The 15,075-nt window shown below is 41.5% G+C and overlaps 1 protein-coding gene across 1 annotated transcript in view; it reads left to right on the top strand.

The window, feature by feature from the left end:
* itga10 (integrin, alpha 10) overlaps positions 1–15,073 on the top strand; it is a 32,757-nt gene extending 17,684 nt beyond the window's left edge. The window contains exons 8-30 of the mRNA XM_031734029.2: positions 2,596–2,746; positions 6,926–7,091; positions 8,409–8,482; positions 8,585–8,729; positions 9,298–9,446; positions 9,583–9,726; positions 9,886–10,092; positions 10,172–10,302; positions 10,503–10,669; positions 10,786–10,928; positions 11,030–11,140; positions 11,228–11,313; positions 11,393–11,534; positions 11,641–11,733; positions 11,852–11,928; positions 13,350–13,439; positions 13,531–13,615; positions 13,724–13,837; positions 13,908–14,012; positions 14,103–14,216; positions 14,299–14,394; positions 14,477–14,590; positions 14,690–15,073. Coding sequence (XP_031589889.2) covers positions 2,596–2,746; positions 6,926–7,091; positions 8,409–8,482; positions 8,585–8,729; positions 9,298–9,446; positions 9,583–9,726; positions 9,886–10,092; positions 10,172–10,302; positions 10,503–10,669; positions 10,786–10,928; positions 11,030–11,140; positions 11,228–11,313; positions 11,393–11,534; positions 11,641–11,733; positions 11,852–11,928; positions 13,350–13,439; positions 13,531–13,615; positions 13,724–13,837; positions 13,908–14,012; positions 14,103–14,216; positions 14,299–14,394; positions 14,477–14,590; positions 14,690–14,743 — 2,758 coding nt within the window. The 3' untranslated portion in view covers positions 14,744–15,073. The remainder of the gene's footprint in view (positions 1–2,595; positions 2,747–6,925; positions 7,092–8,408; positions 8,483–8,584; positions 8,730–9,297; positions 9,447–9,582; positions 9,727–9,885; positions 10,093–10,171; positions 10,303–10,502; positions 10,670–10,785; positions 10,929–11,029; positions 11,141–11,227; positions 11,314–11,392; positions 11,535–11,640; positions 11,734–11,851; positions 11,929–13,349; positions 13,440–13,530; positions 13,616–13,723; positions 13,838–13,907; positions 14,013–14,102; positions 14,217–14,298; positions 14,395–14,476; positions 14,591–14,689) is intronic.
* Positions 15,074–15,075: the final 2 nt, after the last annotated feature.

Here is a 15,075-nt window from a genome sequence, read left to right as displayed (position 1 = left end):
TTTTTTCCAGAAAAGTTGGGTTGCTGACAACAGAATGCAATCATTTGTAAATCTCAAAAATCCACATTTTATTTACAAGAGAACATAGATATCAAACATTCAAAATGAGAAAATATTTCATTCGAGGAAAAACGAGACCAGCTCTGTGCCTGAACTCTTACTTTGAAGTCTTGATGTCTAGTAGCTGCAGTATGGAGTTTAGCATTGTCTTGCTGAAATATGCAAAGCCTTCCCTCAAAAAGAAACCGTTATATAGCTTTAAGCACTGATGTTATCTTTTCAGATGTGCAAGCTGCCAATGCAATAGATACTCATCCAACCCAATACCATCAGAGATGACATGTTTGATGGTCCCTCTCAACGTCAGATTTCACATTTGGATTTGTCTGATCACAGAACAGACAGAATGCTTTAATGCAATGCTGCCTGAGGCATCACAGGGGTCCTGTTACTGATTTTCAGCCTTGTCCCTTGCACACAGAGATTTCTTCAGATTCTGGAGACACTGCACTCTCATAGAGTAACAACTTATCAATAAAAAGATAGAAGCATTCTCTGCTTTATTATCTGTTGGACTCTAAATGGGAGAATGAATCACCAAATGAACATCTTGTTATGTTAACAAAGAACTGAAACTGGGAATCGAGGTCATAAACTTCTTATAAAAACTTTAGTGAGGTATTAAATTCAGTGAGGAGTAGGGTAGTTTATTCATAGAGTTCAACACAATCTTACTTCTTTTTGCAGTCAGAGGAGTCACCCAGCCTCACCCTGTGTTTCAGCTGTGACTGTCTGGAAGTTTCACCCATTGATTGCTTCGGTTTTTACTCTCGATTTTTAGGCACAAAAATGACTAAATTTGCAAATTCCGTCCCATATCACAATAATGACACCACCAAACATTATGCATGTGCTTCTTTACTCTGCTAGAAGTACTTTAACTTTAAATCATAACCATAGCTCACAATAACAGCTCGCACGAGTAACATTTTTCGTCTGTGGGAGGAAAGTCAAGGACTTGACCTGAACCTGGCTGCCACTTGTCTAGTGACACACTTTACCTAAAACTTAATTGTTTTTTATCTCCTTCCATAATGAAATGAGACTAGTAACAGACTAGAGTACAATTTGATTGCAGACTAGATGACTGCTTCATTAACATGAAGTAACCCATCTAGAATTGGATTTGCCACTATTTTCTTTTATCGCTCCACCCGTCTGAGACGAACACCATTCCCTTCCACACACATACGCAGAAACACAACTAAAGTACACACACACAGACCGCTGTGCTGTGTCATTACCACACTGCTATGACTCCATAAAATGGCTAGTAAATACAGCCAGGCCTCCCAATTAGCTCCCATCACTTTCTCTGCTCTTTCATCTCCCTGTCCTTCTTTCTCATCTGTTTCTTGCTTTTCCTTTTTATTTTTCCTTTGTTTCTTACCTGTTTTTGTGTCTCTTGGATCCTCATTTTTCCCACTCTTGTCTCCACCACTGCCCCCCCACTCTTCTGTTGTTTTTTCAATCTTTCCCATCAAATTTGTTCTGCTGTATAATTCACTAAATTTTAACGATAAGCACAAAGAAGTGGGTTTTGCACTCATAATGTTTGACGTAATTTTTCTGTCTTTATTCTTCTTGTTCTTATAATGAAAACTTATAGTTTGCATTATAGTACCATTATTCTCATTATTCAGCATTCGTGTGTTTGTAGTTTTTCTGTTTGTTGCTTTTTTCCTCATCTTAATGCGACTTTCCTCGTTCATTTGTTCCTTTTCTTTTAACTCCTCTCCTTTCTTTCTCCTCTCCTTCTTTGCACCCTATGTAATTTGCAGACTGCATAGGGGAAACTGTTGTTTTTAACTCAGAGTTTCTTGCGGCTGACCACAACGTTATATTTAGTCAAGGGCTGGAGTTAGGCCTGAAAATGACTGAGTTCACGAGCAGTGACTTCTCTGCCTCGTTCACTCTGTGTGTGTGTGCGGGCGTGTGTGTACGTGTGTGTGTGTGTGTCCGGGCATGTGTGTGTGTGTGTTAGTCTGAGGCTTACCAACCCTATTCAGCGCTTGAATCAGCTCCCACTGAGAACAGGTTTCCTCCAGACAAACAGGGTGCAGCTCGGGTCTGTTTGTGTGTTTGTCAAGTTTTCGTCTGTGTGTCATAGCACAGCTGGACTGGAATGCACAAATGTGGTTCTTGTGTGCAGTGACACATCCACGCTGCACGCAGTGACCGATTGGAGTCAACTGGCAGCTGATGCATGTGTGTCAAGTCGGACTAATAAAGTTGTGGAAAGGTCCAGCTGTGACTTGGGCCACTTATATCGCGCTTGATGAAAGAAACTAAAACTCAGTGTTTTTACTAGCTTTTCTTTTCTCAGAGAAATGCTTAATGTCGTGTGTTTTCTTACAGAGGATGTTTATTTAAATTACTTGATACTCATTGGTAGCCTCCCTTTCATTCATACACTTTGACCCTGTTTTTCTTTCGTTCTCCGTGCCTCAGATCAGATTCTGTTTCACAAGATCAGTAAGACCACCTGACGTATATTTTTTTAAGCTTTATATGTCTCTCTCTCTTCCTTTGTAGCACAGAGGCTTTCAGTCCTGAGCGTGGAGCGAGGGAGGGTGCCACCAAGGTGATGATCGTAGTCACAGATGGAGAGTCCCACGATGGGGATGAACTAGAAGGTGCTCTGGAGAAGTGCAAAGAAAGAAACATCACCCGATATGCAATCGCTGTGAGTACACGTTGTCCAATCTGGGCAGGTGCTACCCTAACAGAACGATAATCTTTGGGGGTTTCTGATTCAGAAATTCTTTCTACAATACTAATAAAAACTGTTGTGGAAAACACACACAACCAACTAACCGATGCCATATGCGGGATGTGCAGCGCATCCCTGGCATTCCTAACACATTGTGTGAAAGTGGTATAGCAAATATATACACCCCGAATGAACCAGACAATATCAACGCCACCCCACCCCAAAATAACTCCAAATTACAAAATGACCCACTTGGGTCTACTAAAATAGCCAACTGGGAACAAAAACTCTTCCTTTCCAGCCCCACCCGACCCCCTCAACACACAGAAAAACACCGAGTGGTGGCGTGGTTTGTATCTGAGAGCCAGACAGACTCTAGTTGGCAAGACTGGTTGCAGACCCCTCCCTACCCCACAAGAAAAGCAAACGAACCTAAAGGCTCCACTGGAACCGCAGAAGAGGAGAACATGAGCCAAGCATGCAGGAAGAGTGGCAAAGGGCCACTTTGGAAACAGATGTAGATTAGAGAAGATCAGATAAACTGATCACTGGTTGGAGAAGCTTATTTACAGTACGAGTCAGTTACAATAATTTGTTCTGTTGAAACAACGAGTAAGCCCTACGTCTGGAACAACAAATCCTGCAGTTTAATCAGACCATCATCAGTGAATATTCTCCCATGTCTCCCCAAATCTGCTTCTTTTAATGTTTCGCTACAGGAAAACATCTAAGGAAACCACTAATTTCACTCTGTTCATTAAGCACTGGTGGGCCAAGATAAAGATGTATTTCTAACAGCTTTTAGTGGTATCAGAGCATACAGATAAGTTTGTAGTGTTTCTGTAATAGTCAAAGGGAAATGTTTAATATTCTTTATAATAGTTTAGAGCTATAATCACAGGAATCTGTTATGTTGAGATCATTATTATTTTCTTAACATGATAAGAAGCTGGAGTTAACATCTATAGATTGAGAGTTTTTAGTATGTTTCCTTCCAGAATCCCTGAAAATGTACCTGATATTTAATTTCTTATATGACTAAAAGTAAAAAAAAAGATTCATGTTGAATATTTGTGGAAATAAAGCTCTGTACAGAATCACCATATACATTTTTTACTTATTAATTTTACTACAAAATAATTTTTGTTCAACATTTTTTTGATCCATATTTTTCCTCTTATCCACACTCAGCCTGCAATGACTCTGTGGCCCACCAAGGAGATCCGTTACTCAGCATAAGAACCCCTGGTTTGGTCTGTTAGGACACCAGCAGTTCCCAGTTAGGACTAAAACTGATTCAGATGATACTGATGAATCTTGAAAGCTGTTTGGATTCATCATCCACAAAGCAAATGATGAATTATTTTCATTCAGTAGTTTAGAATGAAAATAATTCATCAGCCAAACTAGTGGTCAAACTAACGCCACTCTGAAAATCCAGTAGCACCTATTACAGCCACTGTTTCTCTAGATTACAGTTTTAATATAGACCATTTCTTAAGGAAAGTGTGTGAATCAAAGAGAAAAATGTCTCTAAAAAAAAGTACAAAAGGTTTGAGAAGTACAGATGAAATTTTATTGTGTCTATGATATCAGAAACTCTTTGGCTCCAAAAACCACCTGGAGAAAGTAATAAAATATGCTGCAGAAACAAAATACTTTGTGAACCACAGTTTCACGGAGGGAATCAAACAGGTAGTGCAGTGGTTCCCAAACTTTTTTTGCCAGGCCCCCCTTTGTTTTACAAGAAAAATGTTCGCGCACACACACACACAGCGCGACCCAGAATCAGTGAGATGTTGCCTTTCTCACGGTCGGGGCTGAAAGCCGACAGCTCGCTGATTCTGATGTTTCGGCAGGTCCGCGCTTTGTGTTCACGTCCTTTTTGCGCTGATTCTAAAGCTGTTAGTTTTATCTCTCTCCAAACAATATTGACCGAACCAGCAGCAGAAGAAGATCCAAACTACGCTTCACATAAACATCGTCATGAATTCACTCTGACTTTTACTGTTTTGCTTCAGCCACGATGCACCGCTCTCTCTCTCTGTGTGTACTTCAAGAACAGTTTCCCGTCTAAAAATATGTTTTCTGCATTATTCGCTTGCTTGTTACGCACAACTCTACCGTTGTTTACAGCGCTGTCGGCCGCCGTTTTTTCCCTTTTACATTCTTCCGAAAAGAAAACCTCATTTCTGCTGTTCAATACTGAACCACTTTAAACTTTTTTAAATTATGCAAAACGCTTAGCCGTGTCTCTAATAAAACCGCTGTAAGTCAGAGGTAACGTTCATATGTTGATTAATGGTTTTCTTTCGTTTTTGATGTACTGCAGAATATTTTTATAAAATCCCAGGCCAGGAAAACCACCTTCATGTTTTTCTGTGTTTTATCTTCAGCTACTTTGACACAAAGGCATCTGCTGTGATGCTCACACCTTTGATAAAGTCTTGTGTGTGTCAGCTTCCTTTTTATTGATACAAAAATATGTCAATGTACTGATCTGAATTATAATATTTCTGACTGTCAAAATTTCCCAGATTCAAATCGAATCAAATCGAATTAAATCGAATCGTGGATCAAATCGGTTCGGGACCTTGTGAATCGGCATTGAATCGATTCTAGAAATCAGTGACGATACCCAGCCCTACTATCAATACATTTTTCAAAAAATGCCTCTCTGTGCAAAATGGGTTCAAAAACAAAAACAGATGTGGGATACTGTTTGTCCTTGATTTGAACAGGGGAAACAAATTACGGCAGGATCAGCCTGATATTATTTGTATGCCGCTGTAACTTTACTGCATAAAGAGCTAACATGTCCAAAATGTCAGGAGTAGTCATTACAAGAAGACCTACCTTGGCACTTGTGCAGGTGAAGCCAAAGGGAAGATATGTTTCACCATATTTTCTAGTCTTTGGCTTGGAAGGAAGTTGGTTTGGAAACATGTTTGGCGATGCTTCATCTCCTGCTTTGCGTTTGTGTGGGAGCCCCGTCAAAAACCTGTCCATTATGCTAGCAGTGTCCAAGCTTTCTGTTGTTTTTTTTTTCTTTTCATACCGTGCCCCCCCTGCAATGGCTCTACGCCCCCCCTAGGGGGCGGGCCCCACACTTTGGGAACCTCTGAGGTAGTGACAGATATTTAAGGTGCTGCTAGAGCAGACATTTTATACACTGTCACAGCCTTAAATAACAAAACAAACAAACAAAAAATGGCTGAAGCAAACGACAGTGAATGGGGTGGGTTTGGTGGTTTGAATGTTTGCCAAAAAAAGTCAAAGTGATGAGAGGTAATTATTGCTTGAAGCCATGTTTTCATGTTGCTCTCTGTGCTGCAGTCTGTGTGTGTGTGCATGTGTGCGAGCAGTGAAAATGGCTTGCTAAGGGGGTTAGGGCACTCAAAACAAGAGCAAAACAAGCGCCCGGTCACTGAAAACTGTGTTTTATACATCAGTGCAGCCCAGAGGCTAAAGCATTTAGGCAGCACCGTACGTATGGACACTTGTAAAGTGGAATCAAACCAATCAGAAGAGTTACATTTACTTTATAGTTCTTCTTTCCCTGTTGCCCTTTTATGACCACGTGAGCGCTCGCAGCATTTGGCAGTCTGAATGGAATTTCTCAACTTCTACAAGTTCATAATGTACATATTTATATGTAGGCTCGCCTTATGTTACACACTGCACCCCTGCCCTTTGAAAACAGAGGATTTCCTTAGTTTGCTTGGCAGCTAAAGTCACAGGGGGAGATCTTGGGTTTGGTTTCTCTTATGGAATTTTCTCATTTGTACTTCAGGCGTTAAGCCATAAGCCTTTGCCGCTGCAGTATATTCTCTGCATCAGTCATTTCTTCACCTCGCAGCTAGGCCTGTGCTCCTCATTTACAAATCTCTGGTGGCTGCCATTTCCTTCCATCTTATGTTTTCCACTCGATTTGTTGACTGTAGGTATCATTTAATTATCGGTAAATGACACCGAAACTGGCACATCTCCAAACAGTGTCGATTTTACTGATAGTCACAGCAGAAACATGGATGAGCACCTGCTTGTATACATCGGAATTTCATCTGTGGTCTTTCATCAATATTTTATTGAGCTTGTGTTATGTGCTCATTCATTTCCCATGTGGTCTTTTACATTTCTGACTTTCTTCAGGTCCTGGGTCATTACATCCGGAGACAGCAAGACCCTGAAACTTTCATTAAGGAGATCAAGTTCATCGCCAGCGACCCTGACGACAAATATTTTTTCAATGTTACGGACGAAGCTGCGCTCAACGACATTGTTGATGCACTGGGAGATCGCATCTTCACTCTGGAAGGTGACAGTGTTAAAATCAGAAAGCATGTTTAGCCTTTCAAACCACATGGTTTATCAGCAGTTTACCTGCTGTGTTGTGCTGCATAAAATGTACTAGCTGCTGCTCACAAGCAAGAAAGACAGAATGGTTGCACAGTGCTGTGAAAAAGTCTTGAGTCACTGCTTATTTCTTTATATTTTGCTTCAGAAAAGGACCCAGACTTTCGTGTACATTTTTAAAGTGGTCTTGAGCAATAGTTCTTCAGGGTTTTCAAAGGTCTCTCAAAGTTTTTCTTTGGACATTGGCTGCTCTTTTTACTAATTTTCACTTCTGCCCATGCACCTGAGGAAAGTTGTTTTGTTTGTGAAGCTAGTTAACACTGACCTATGAATCATTCAAGCATAAAAAAGGGACCTGACTCAATGGATGAACCAGTGTTGTGTCTAAACATAACGGACAAATACATAAAAATGTTTCCCCATTTCTTTGAATATACAGACAAAAACTCAGCATAATCTGCAGTGTGTTTAGGAAACTGGACATGTGCAGAGCAAAAGAAGCAGTGCAGGTGAACAGTTTCTGAAAGTCCAGACACAAGACAGGAGAGATCCACCTGATCCACTGAAGCCTCGTCAGAAATGGTCTCAGTGGAAAGAAGCCATTCTTAAGGAATGTAAAAAGGTAGAAAAGGCTGAGCTATGCTAAATTAAAAGAGTGTAGATAAGTAGCAACAGGTTTTTCGGAGGGATGAATCCAAATTTGAAGTTTGGATCAATGTGTACAAAGCAGACGAGGCGACAATGAGCCTCTATAAAACCTGAACCTCAACATTAGTGAAGCATAGTGGGATCAATGTGACAGAGAACAGAACAAAAGGCAGAAACATCCAAAGAGCTCTGAATGTCCTTCAAGAAGCATGAAGAACTATTCCTGAAGACAGAAAACCTGCCTATGAGAGTTCAGACTGTGTTGAAGAATAAATGTGGTGAAATTAAAGAAATGAGAGCTGTCTATCTGTCTAATTGGCAAAGAAAACTACATAAGGAAAGAAATGTGTGGGGAGGATGTACATGGGAGAACAAAACAATGAAAGCTGAAAAAGGGTATGTTCAGCTGTCATAGTATTTGTGGGAAGATGATAGGAAGGACGATGAAAAGCGATGCCACCCTTCAATGTTCAGGGAAATCTGAGAGGAAGAGATGGGAGAAAAGGAAATGTCTGCCACCTCCAGTGTCTGTCTTCAGTGTGAGCGAGGATGCCAACGATCAGAAAGAGAGAGGAAAGGGAAGGGAGGAGATGGGCAAAGGAGCACGGAATGACTTGTTTTCCTCCTTTAGGTACGCTGGGTTACAACGAGAGCTCGTTCCACATGGAGATGTCTCAGATCGGCTTCTCCACGCACACTCTAGATGTAAGTCCAACTTTATTTAATTCTTTTTATTTTATTTTATTCTTCCAGTAATTCGTTGAGTTTTGTCTCTGCACATCATTCATACCCTGCTCTATTCTTCAGGATGGCATTTTGTTTGGCATGGTGGGGGCCTACGACTGGGATGGAGGTGTGTTGAAAGAAGGGACCAATGGGCGAATCGTGCCATCCAGAGAGGCCTTTGAAAGCGAGTTTCCTCTGGAGCTCAAAAATCATGCTGCTTATTTAGGTAACCACATATCATACCACCAAACATGACACTGAATGCTTTGTTCTTTGCTCTTATTGTTTGTGGTATTGAAAAAAAAATAGAAAAAAAACTATCTTCATTGGTGAAACAGTCATGTAATGGCTCACCATTACCCTGGTATTACAAATGCAGATGACCATATTAAACCATACTGGAGAGCGTGAGTTGTCCCCACTCTCCTAAGAAGAATGGCAAATATTGGTTTATAAAATATCAAATAACAACTTTTTTCAAACAAACCAAACATTCCTGGTCTTTCCATTTAATATAAGATACAAAATAATTGCCAAAGTGAGAAGGTTGGACCTTTTTATGGCCTTTCTGTAGCTGATAATTCAGACCACACTCTCATCTGCATGAAGTGAATGGAAATGGAGGAAACATGACTACAGAAATGTAGCCATTTACCTAATGTGAATATTTTATTCATATTGATTTACTGGCATTGCAATGGATTAAAAACATGTTACAGCATTAATGTAACTCTTTAAGAGCCTTAGATTAGGGTTTTCAGTGTTGAATGAGGTGTGTTTATATGCGTTTCCAGGTTACACGGTGACCTCTGTGATAACTGGTGACTGGAAGAGGGTGTATGTAGCTGGAGCTCCTCGATTCAAACACAAAGGCAAAGTCATTCTGTTTGAACTCAGCGATGAAGGCGATGTCAACATTGTGCAGGCGCTTAATGGAGAGCAGGTAAAGCCCTTGCTTGAGTCTCCCTTCAGTTGTTTTTAATATTATAACAGCAAACAGTAGGAGTCTGATTTCTCTGAGTTAAAGCAAGCGCTCCCCCTGCTGGCGGTAAGATGAAATAACATGTATCTGTGTTTAGATTGGCTCGTATTTCGGCAGTGAAGTGTGTGGGCTAGACATCAACCAGGATGGCATCACTGATGTCCTTCTGGTTGCTGCTCCAATGTACCTTGGATCAGGAAACAAGGAGGCTGGACGAGTCTACATCTACACTCTCAACGGAGTAAGACAGCAGCAGCATGGATCGATCACCTTCATATCAATTATTATGCAAACATTCCTGTCATATACAACAATGAATGATAGCCCTGTTTTACTCCTACAGGATCTCCTGTTACCATCCACTCATCTATCTTTGTTTCCTCCTCTTTGTGTCTCGCAGGAGGACGTTTTTGTATCCAATGGTACGCTGAAGTCAAACAATAAGTCCCAGGATGCCAGGTTTGGTTATGCACTGGCACCCACTCCAGATCTGAACCATGACGGCTTCACGGATCTGCTGGTGGGAGCCCCACTGGAGGACGAACACCGGGGGGCCATCTATGTTTATCACGGAGACGGTATTTATGTCATCCACAACTATAAACAGGTATGCCCCTTTTTACAACTGCAAGTTTACTGGTGCATCTCAGTACTCAGACTAATTCCAGCCTCTCTCCTTATAACAGCGGATAGCTGCATCATCAGTTTCCCCCTCCCTGCAGTATTTTGGCCGAAGCTTGAGTGCTCGATTGGATTTGGATGGAGATGACCTAATAGACTTGGCAGTGGGAGCGCAGGGAAGTGCTGTACTGCTCAGGTTGGTGGGATGAAAAGTGTAACAGGCAGAAAGCAGTGCAAGCAGTGTTAGATAATGAAGCAACATAAAACATAACGTGTATCATCTATAAACAACGAGTTCCCTCATTTAGAATCATAACAAAAAATTCTACTGGCTGTTACAACTGTGCACACACATGGATAAATACTGCTTTTTGAGACTGTCCCTTCTGTCTCTAGCTCTCGCAGCATTGTCCAGATCAATGTGAGTCTGTCCTTCCAGCCGCACTCCATTAATGTCATTCAGAAGACCTGCCACAGAGGAGGCAGAGAATCCGCCTGTCTGAATGCCACCGCCTGCTTTACAGCCGTGTCGCGCTCCCCAAGACCACACAGCAACAGCTTTGGTTGAAACATTTATATATTTATATATATTTTATACATATATGTATATATTTTATGAACCCTACATTAAGTAGCATATCCATGGAGTTTTTGCCTCAGTTGCATGATTTCTCTTCAGATCTGTGGGTGCGGGCCATGTTGGATGACAGGAAGTTGTCAGCACGGGCGCTGTTTGATGACAGCTCCCACCGACAGACCCAGCTGGCTGTCCGAGCCCAGACAGGGAAAACTCTGTGCTACAAACTTCCCTTCCATGTCTATGTGAGTGTCGGTACACACCTTCCATCTTTCACTCATACACAGCAGGATGGGAAAGTCACATTTCTTTGGGTTTTTAAAAAAATATTCTGTCTTCAATGTAGGACACAGCAGATTACATTCGTCCTATCAGCTTCTCACTGTGGTTTAAGATCAACAACACAGAAAGTGGTCCCGTGCTGGATGAAGGGTGGCCGACTACTATCAACAAATCTGTGAGTGGCACAAAAATTAGCGCTATATATCCTTGATGTTGTCCACATTCATTCAACATGCTACCCCTGCCTCCCAAACCTGTCCAGATCCCATTTTTTAAAGACTGTGGTGAGGATGATGTGTGTACAACTGACCTGGTGCTACAGGCACACATGGACATCTCTGGGACAAGGTACAGAACTGAGATATTCTGGTGTTCCCTCTCTTCCCTTTTTTGGTCTCAGTGAGTTTTCATTGTGTTTCCTCCACAGACAAAAGCCTTATGTGATTCGCAGCCCTCGTAGGCGTCTGGCAGTGGAGGTGCAGCTTCAGAACAGACTGGAAAACGCCTACAACACCAGCCTGACGCTGAACTACTCACGCAACCTCCACTTCTCCAGCCTTAGCATCAGGGTAAACACAGCACATGTACTGCTATTACATGAGGGACCATGTAACCATAAACATCTATCTACATGCACAGATCCTCTCTTTCTTCGTGTCTTTTCTTTCATCGTAGGAGGTTGCCCACTTCAAGATCGAGTGCACAGCTCTTAGCGCCAACAGCCACTCATGCAATGTCAGTTATCCAGTTTTTCGCTCCCAGTCAAAGGTACGTTCGTGCTGAGGAAATAGCTCCATCAATCACTCAACTCAGCCCACACATACTTCTCTTCCTCCAGGTGAGATGTAGCACTTCAGCAAGTTGCTGCTCTCTTTTTTGTTTGCAGGTTAACTTCATGTTGGAGTTTGAATTCAGCTGTACATCTTTGCACAATCAAGTGAAAATGAAGCTCCATGCATCCAGGTAGCTGTCTGCAAAGTAGCATGCATGCACACGTGTTGAGATGCTGGAGTATTTACAGATGAGGACAATATTATTAGCCCCCTGAAGAACTGACTTTTTTATTGAGCGATAGCACCAATCAGTGCTGTTCAGTGATGTGCTTTAACTATGTAATGGTCAAGACTTGTAAAATCAAGTTAAAACTGAGGATTATCTTTTAATTTACACACAATATAAAACCTTCACCAAAGGTTTGAGCTGTCACTTGAGAAAACAGCATGCAACAAACAAAATACCTCAGTTTAGACTTGATAAAAAGATTTATTGATGCTCACAAGTGTTAAGAACTGGAGTGAGAAGTATCATCATGAAATTCAAACAGCAGAGAACAGAGAAGTCTGGCAGAGGCAGGAAGTGAAAGATTTCAAATACTCTGGAAAGAAAACTTGTGAGAGATGTGTCAAAAACCCAGAACAACTGCCAAGAGACTATTGAATGACTTAGCCAAGTCAAGATATGTAATCTCAAAGAAGACAGTCAACGCCACCCTGGGCAGGAGTGGTCTGCAATAAACCACAAAAAACGCCACTTCTACACAAGAGACATCTTCGAGCCAGACTAAAGTATGCTAAGAACAACCTGCAGAAAGATTTCACTGGAATAAACTGGAATATTATAGAATAAACTAGAATAAGCTGGAATTTTATGTGTACTGGAAGTACGTCCTCTGGTCAGTTAAGACAAAAACTAGAGTTCTTTGGCCACAGAGATGTTTCGAGAAAGAAGGAAGAAGCGTACAGCCCAAAGAACATCGTCTCCACAGTGAAACAGGTGGTGGGTGTATGATGCTGTTCGGATGCTTCAGTGTGTCTGAAACTGAGAACCTCATCAAAGTGGAAAGCATTATAAAGAAAGAAGGATATGTAAAGTTTTTAAAGAAGCCTCACGCAGTCAGAAGCTAAGCTGGGTTTGGGTCGTCACTTGGTCTTCCAACACAGCAGCGACCCAAAACATACGTCGCTGCTGGTGAATCACTGGCTCCAGAAGACCAACGTGAACTTTACTGACTGAGCTATTGCTTGAATCCCACTGTAAATCTGTGGGGTGAACTAAAGACCAAGGTCCATGCCGGAGGACATCAAATGTTGAGAGATTGGACAAAGAAGAATGTGCTGGGATTGCTCAGGAGATGCACGTGAGACTGACTACAGCCTGTTTTATAGCAAAACACCTGGTATTTTTTGTTTTTTGTGAAATAATTTTATTTATTTAAACCGTTAAAAATTCCTTACGCTGTTTAACAGCACTTGGGAAAATTTAATAGGGGGGCTAATAATTCTGTCTTCATCTGTTTGCATCCACATTTTGAGATGCTGGAGTATTTAGGAGACATTTAAACAGTGAAACTGAGACACTTTTGTAACCCTTCTTTTGTCTTACAGTGACAGTGTGGAGAGACAAGACACTTTGAAGGACAACAGTGTTCAGCTTCAGACTTTTGTTCAGTATGAACCAGACCTTTTTGTTAGCAGGTGTGTTTGTACAGCATCGATCTAGTTAACCTTAATTCATGAACTGGCTTATCTCTGCATTTATGTGCTGTTCTTTTCCCTGTTTTTGCAGTGAATCTAATTTGAACCGCTATGAGGTCCATCCTACACGGACAATGTCGGAAGCAATTGGACCAGAGTTCTACACACATCTCAGGGTAAATGTATATCCTCTATATAAAAAGCAATTTAAAAAAGCATATAATTATAATCACAATAAGAAAAATAAGACAAGGCAAACGTTTTAGCTTTGTTTGTGTTTATAGCTGCAGAATCTCGGCTGTTACTCTGTGAGTAACCTGGAGCTGCGTCTGCATCTGCCCTCTGTGGCTGCAGGTGACAGAGTCTTCATGACTGTCACCGATGTCTTCTCAATAAACGTGAGTACTGCTTCTGTGTATTCTTATTATGCTTTAAGATCGTACCTGACATATGTAAATTACACCGTAGGTGACGGTGAACTGCAGCGTGCTCAGTGATGCAGCACAGCTGAAGGCCAGACAGGGAGATGTGCGCCCACTTCATCCTGAAGACATGATGCAGGATGATATGTTGGTAAGGGCCTAAATTGCCACAGAGCAGCTGGTGAACACTGCAAAAGCAAAGATGTTAATATGGCTCATCTTTACATGTTTTTGTGTGTAGAACTGCAGCAGGTCATGGTGCACAGAGGTCGTGTGTCAAGTCAAGCAGCTGCCGAGAGGAAAGGATGCCATCATTCGGGTCAGCCGCAGAGTTCATGATGATTTTTTCAGACATGTGAGTAACAAAACACGCAGATTTTTAAATTCTGCTCCTGTGACACAAACATTGGTCATAATCTGTGCGCGTCTTCCTCTAGGCCAAATATAAGTCAGTGAAGATAATAGGCGCATATCGACTCACAGCTCAGGAGACTAACCTCATTACTTTGAGCGCGGGAACAGTCTGGAGGGAGGTAAGACCCAAGAGAATCCTGAGCAGCACAATATGCATAAAATTAATATCCTCTAATCTCTCCCTTCATCTCTTTTCCTTAGACTGTGCTGGAAGTGCTGAAAGGCCGAGCTATTCCCATCTCGCTCTGGATTCTGATCGGTAGCATCATAGGGGGTTTGCTGCTGCTGGCCCTCATTATTTTCATACTGTGGAAGGTATTTGGAACTGAAATTTCACATCAGATTCCTTCAAGAAAATATCAGAAAGTAGTAAATCTGTCTCAATTTCTTGTTTTCTGCTTGTTTTTTTATCAGCTTGGATTCTTCACACGCAAACAGAGAGAAGAGGATGAAAACCATGAGGACTGAGCAAAACCTTTGCTGCCAAGAACACACTCATCTGCAATGAAGACTATTAGATGAGTAGAGCCCACCTCCTACCAGACACAAAGATGGTCCCGAGATGGGCCTTCAGGACCAAAGAGAGTATCGGGGAGGGGGTTCAACAGTAATGCACTACCCACTGTTTCAAGGGTCAGGGGCACTTATGTAAATAATCTTTTTCTAATTTTAAAGAAATGCAAAGTGTATTAAACCACAGTCCTTCTATTTAACTTGCAGACATTTTTATGGTTTTATATTTCAGTCACTTGATTGTTCAGTTTTTGTTTGTTCTTTAATTAAAACAGTTAAAAGACATA

Source organism: Oreochromis aureus, linkage group 11 (genome assembly GCF_013358895.1).
Source record: "Oreochromis aureus strain Israel breed Guangdong linkage group 11, ZZ_aureus, whole genome shotgun sequence".
In the NCBI taxonomy this organism is placed as follows: Eukaryota; Metazoa; Chordata; class Actinopteri; order Cichliformes; family Cichlidae; genus Oreochromis; species Oreochromis aureus.
This window is presented reverse-complemented; position numbering and strand designations above follow the sequence as displayed.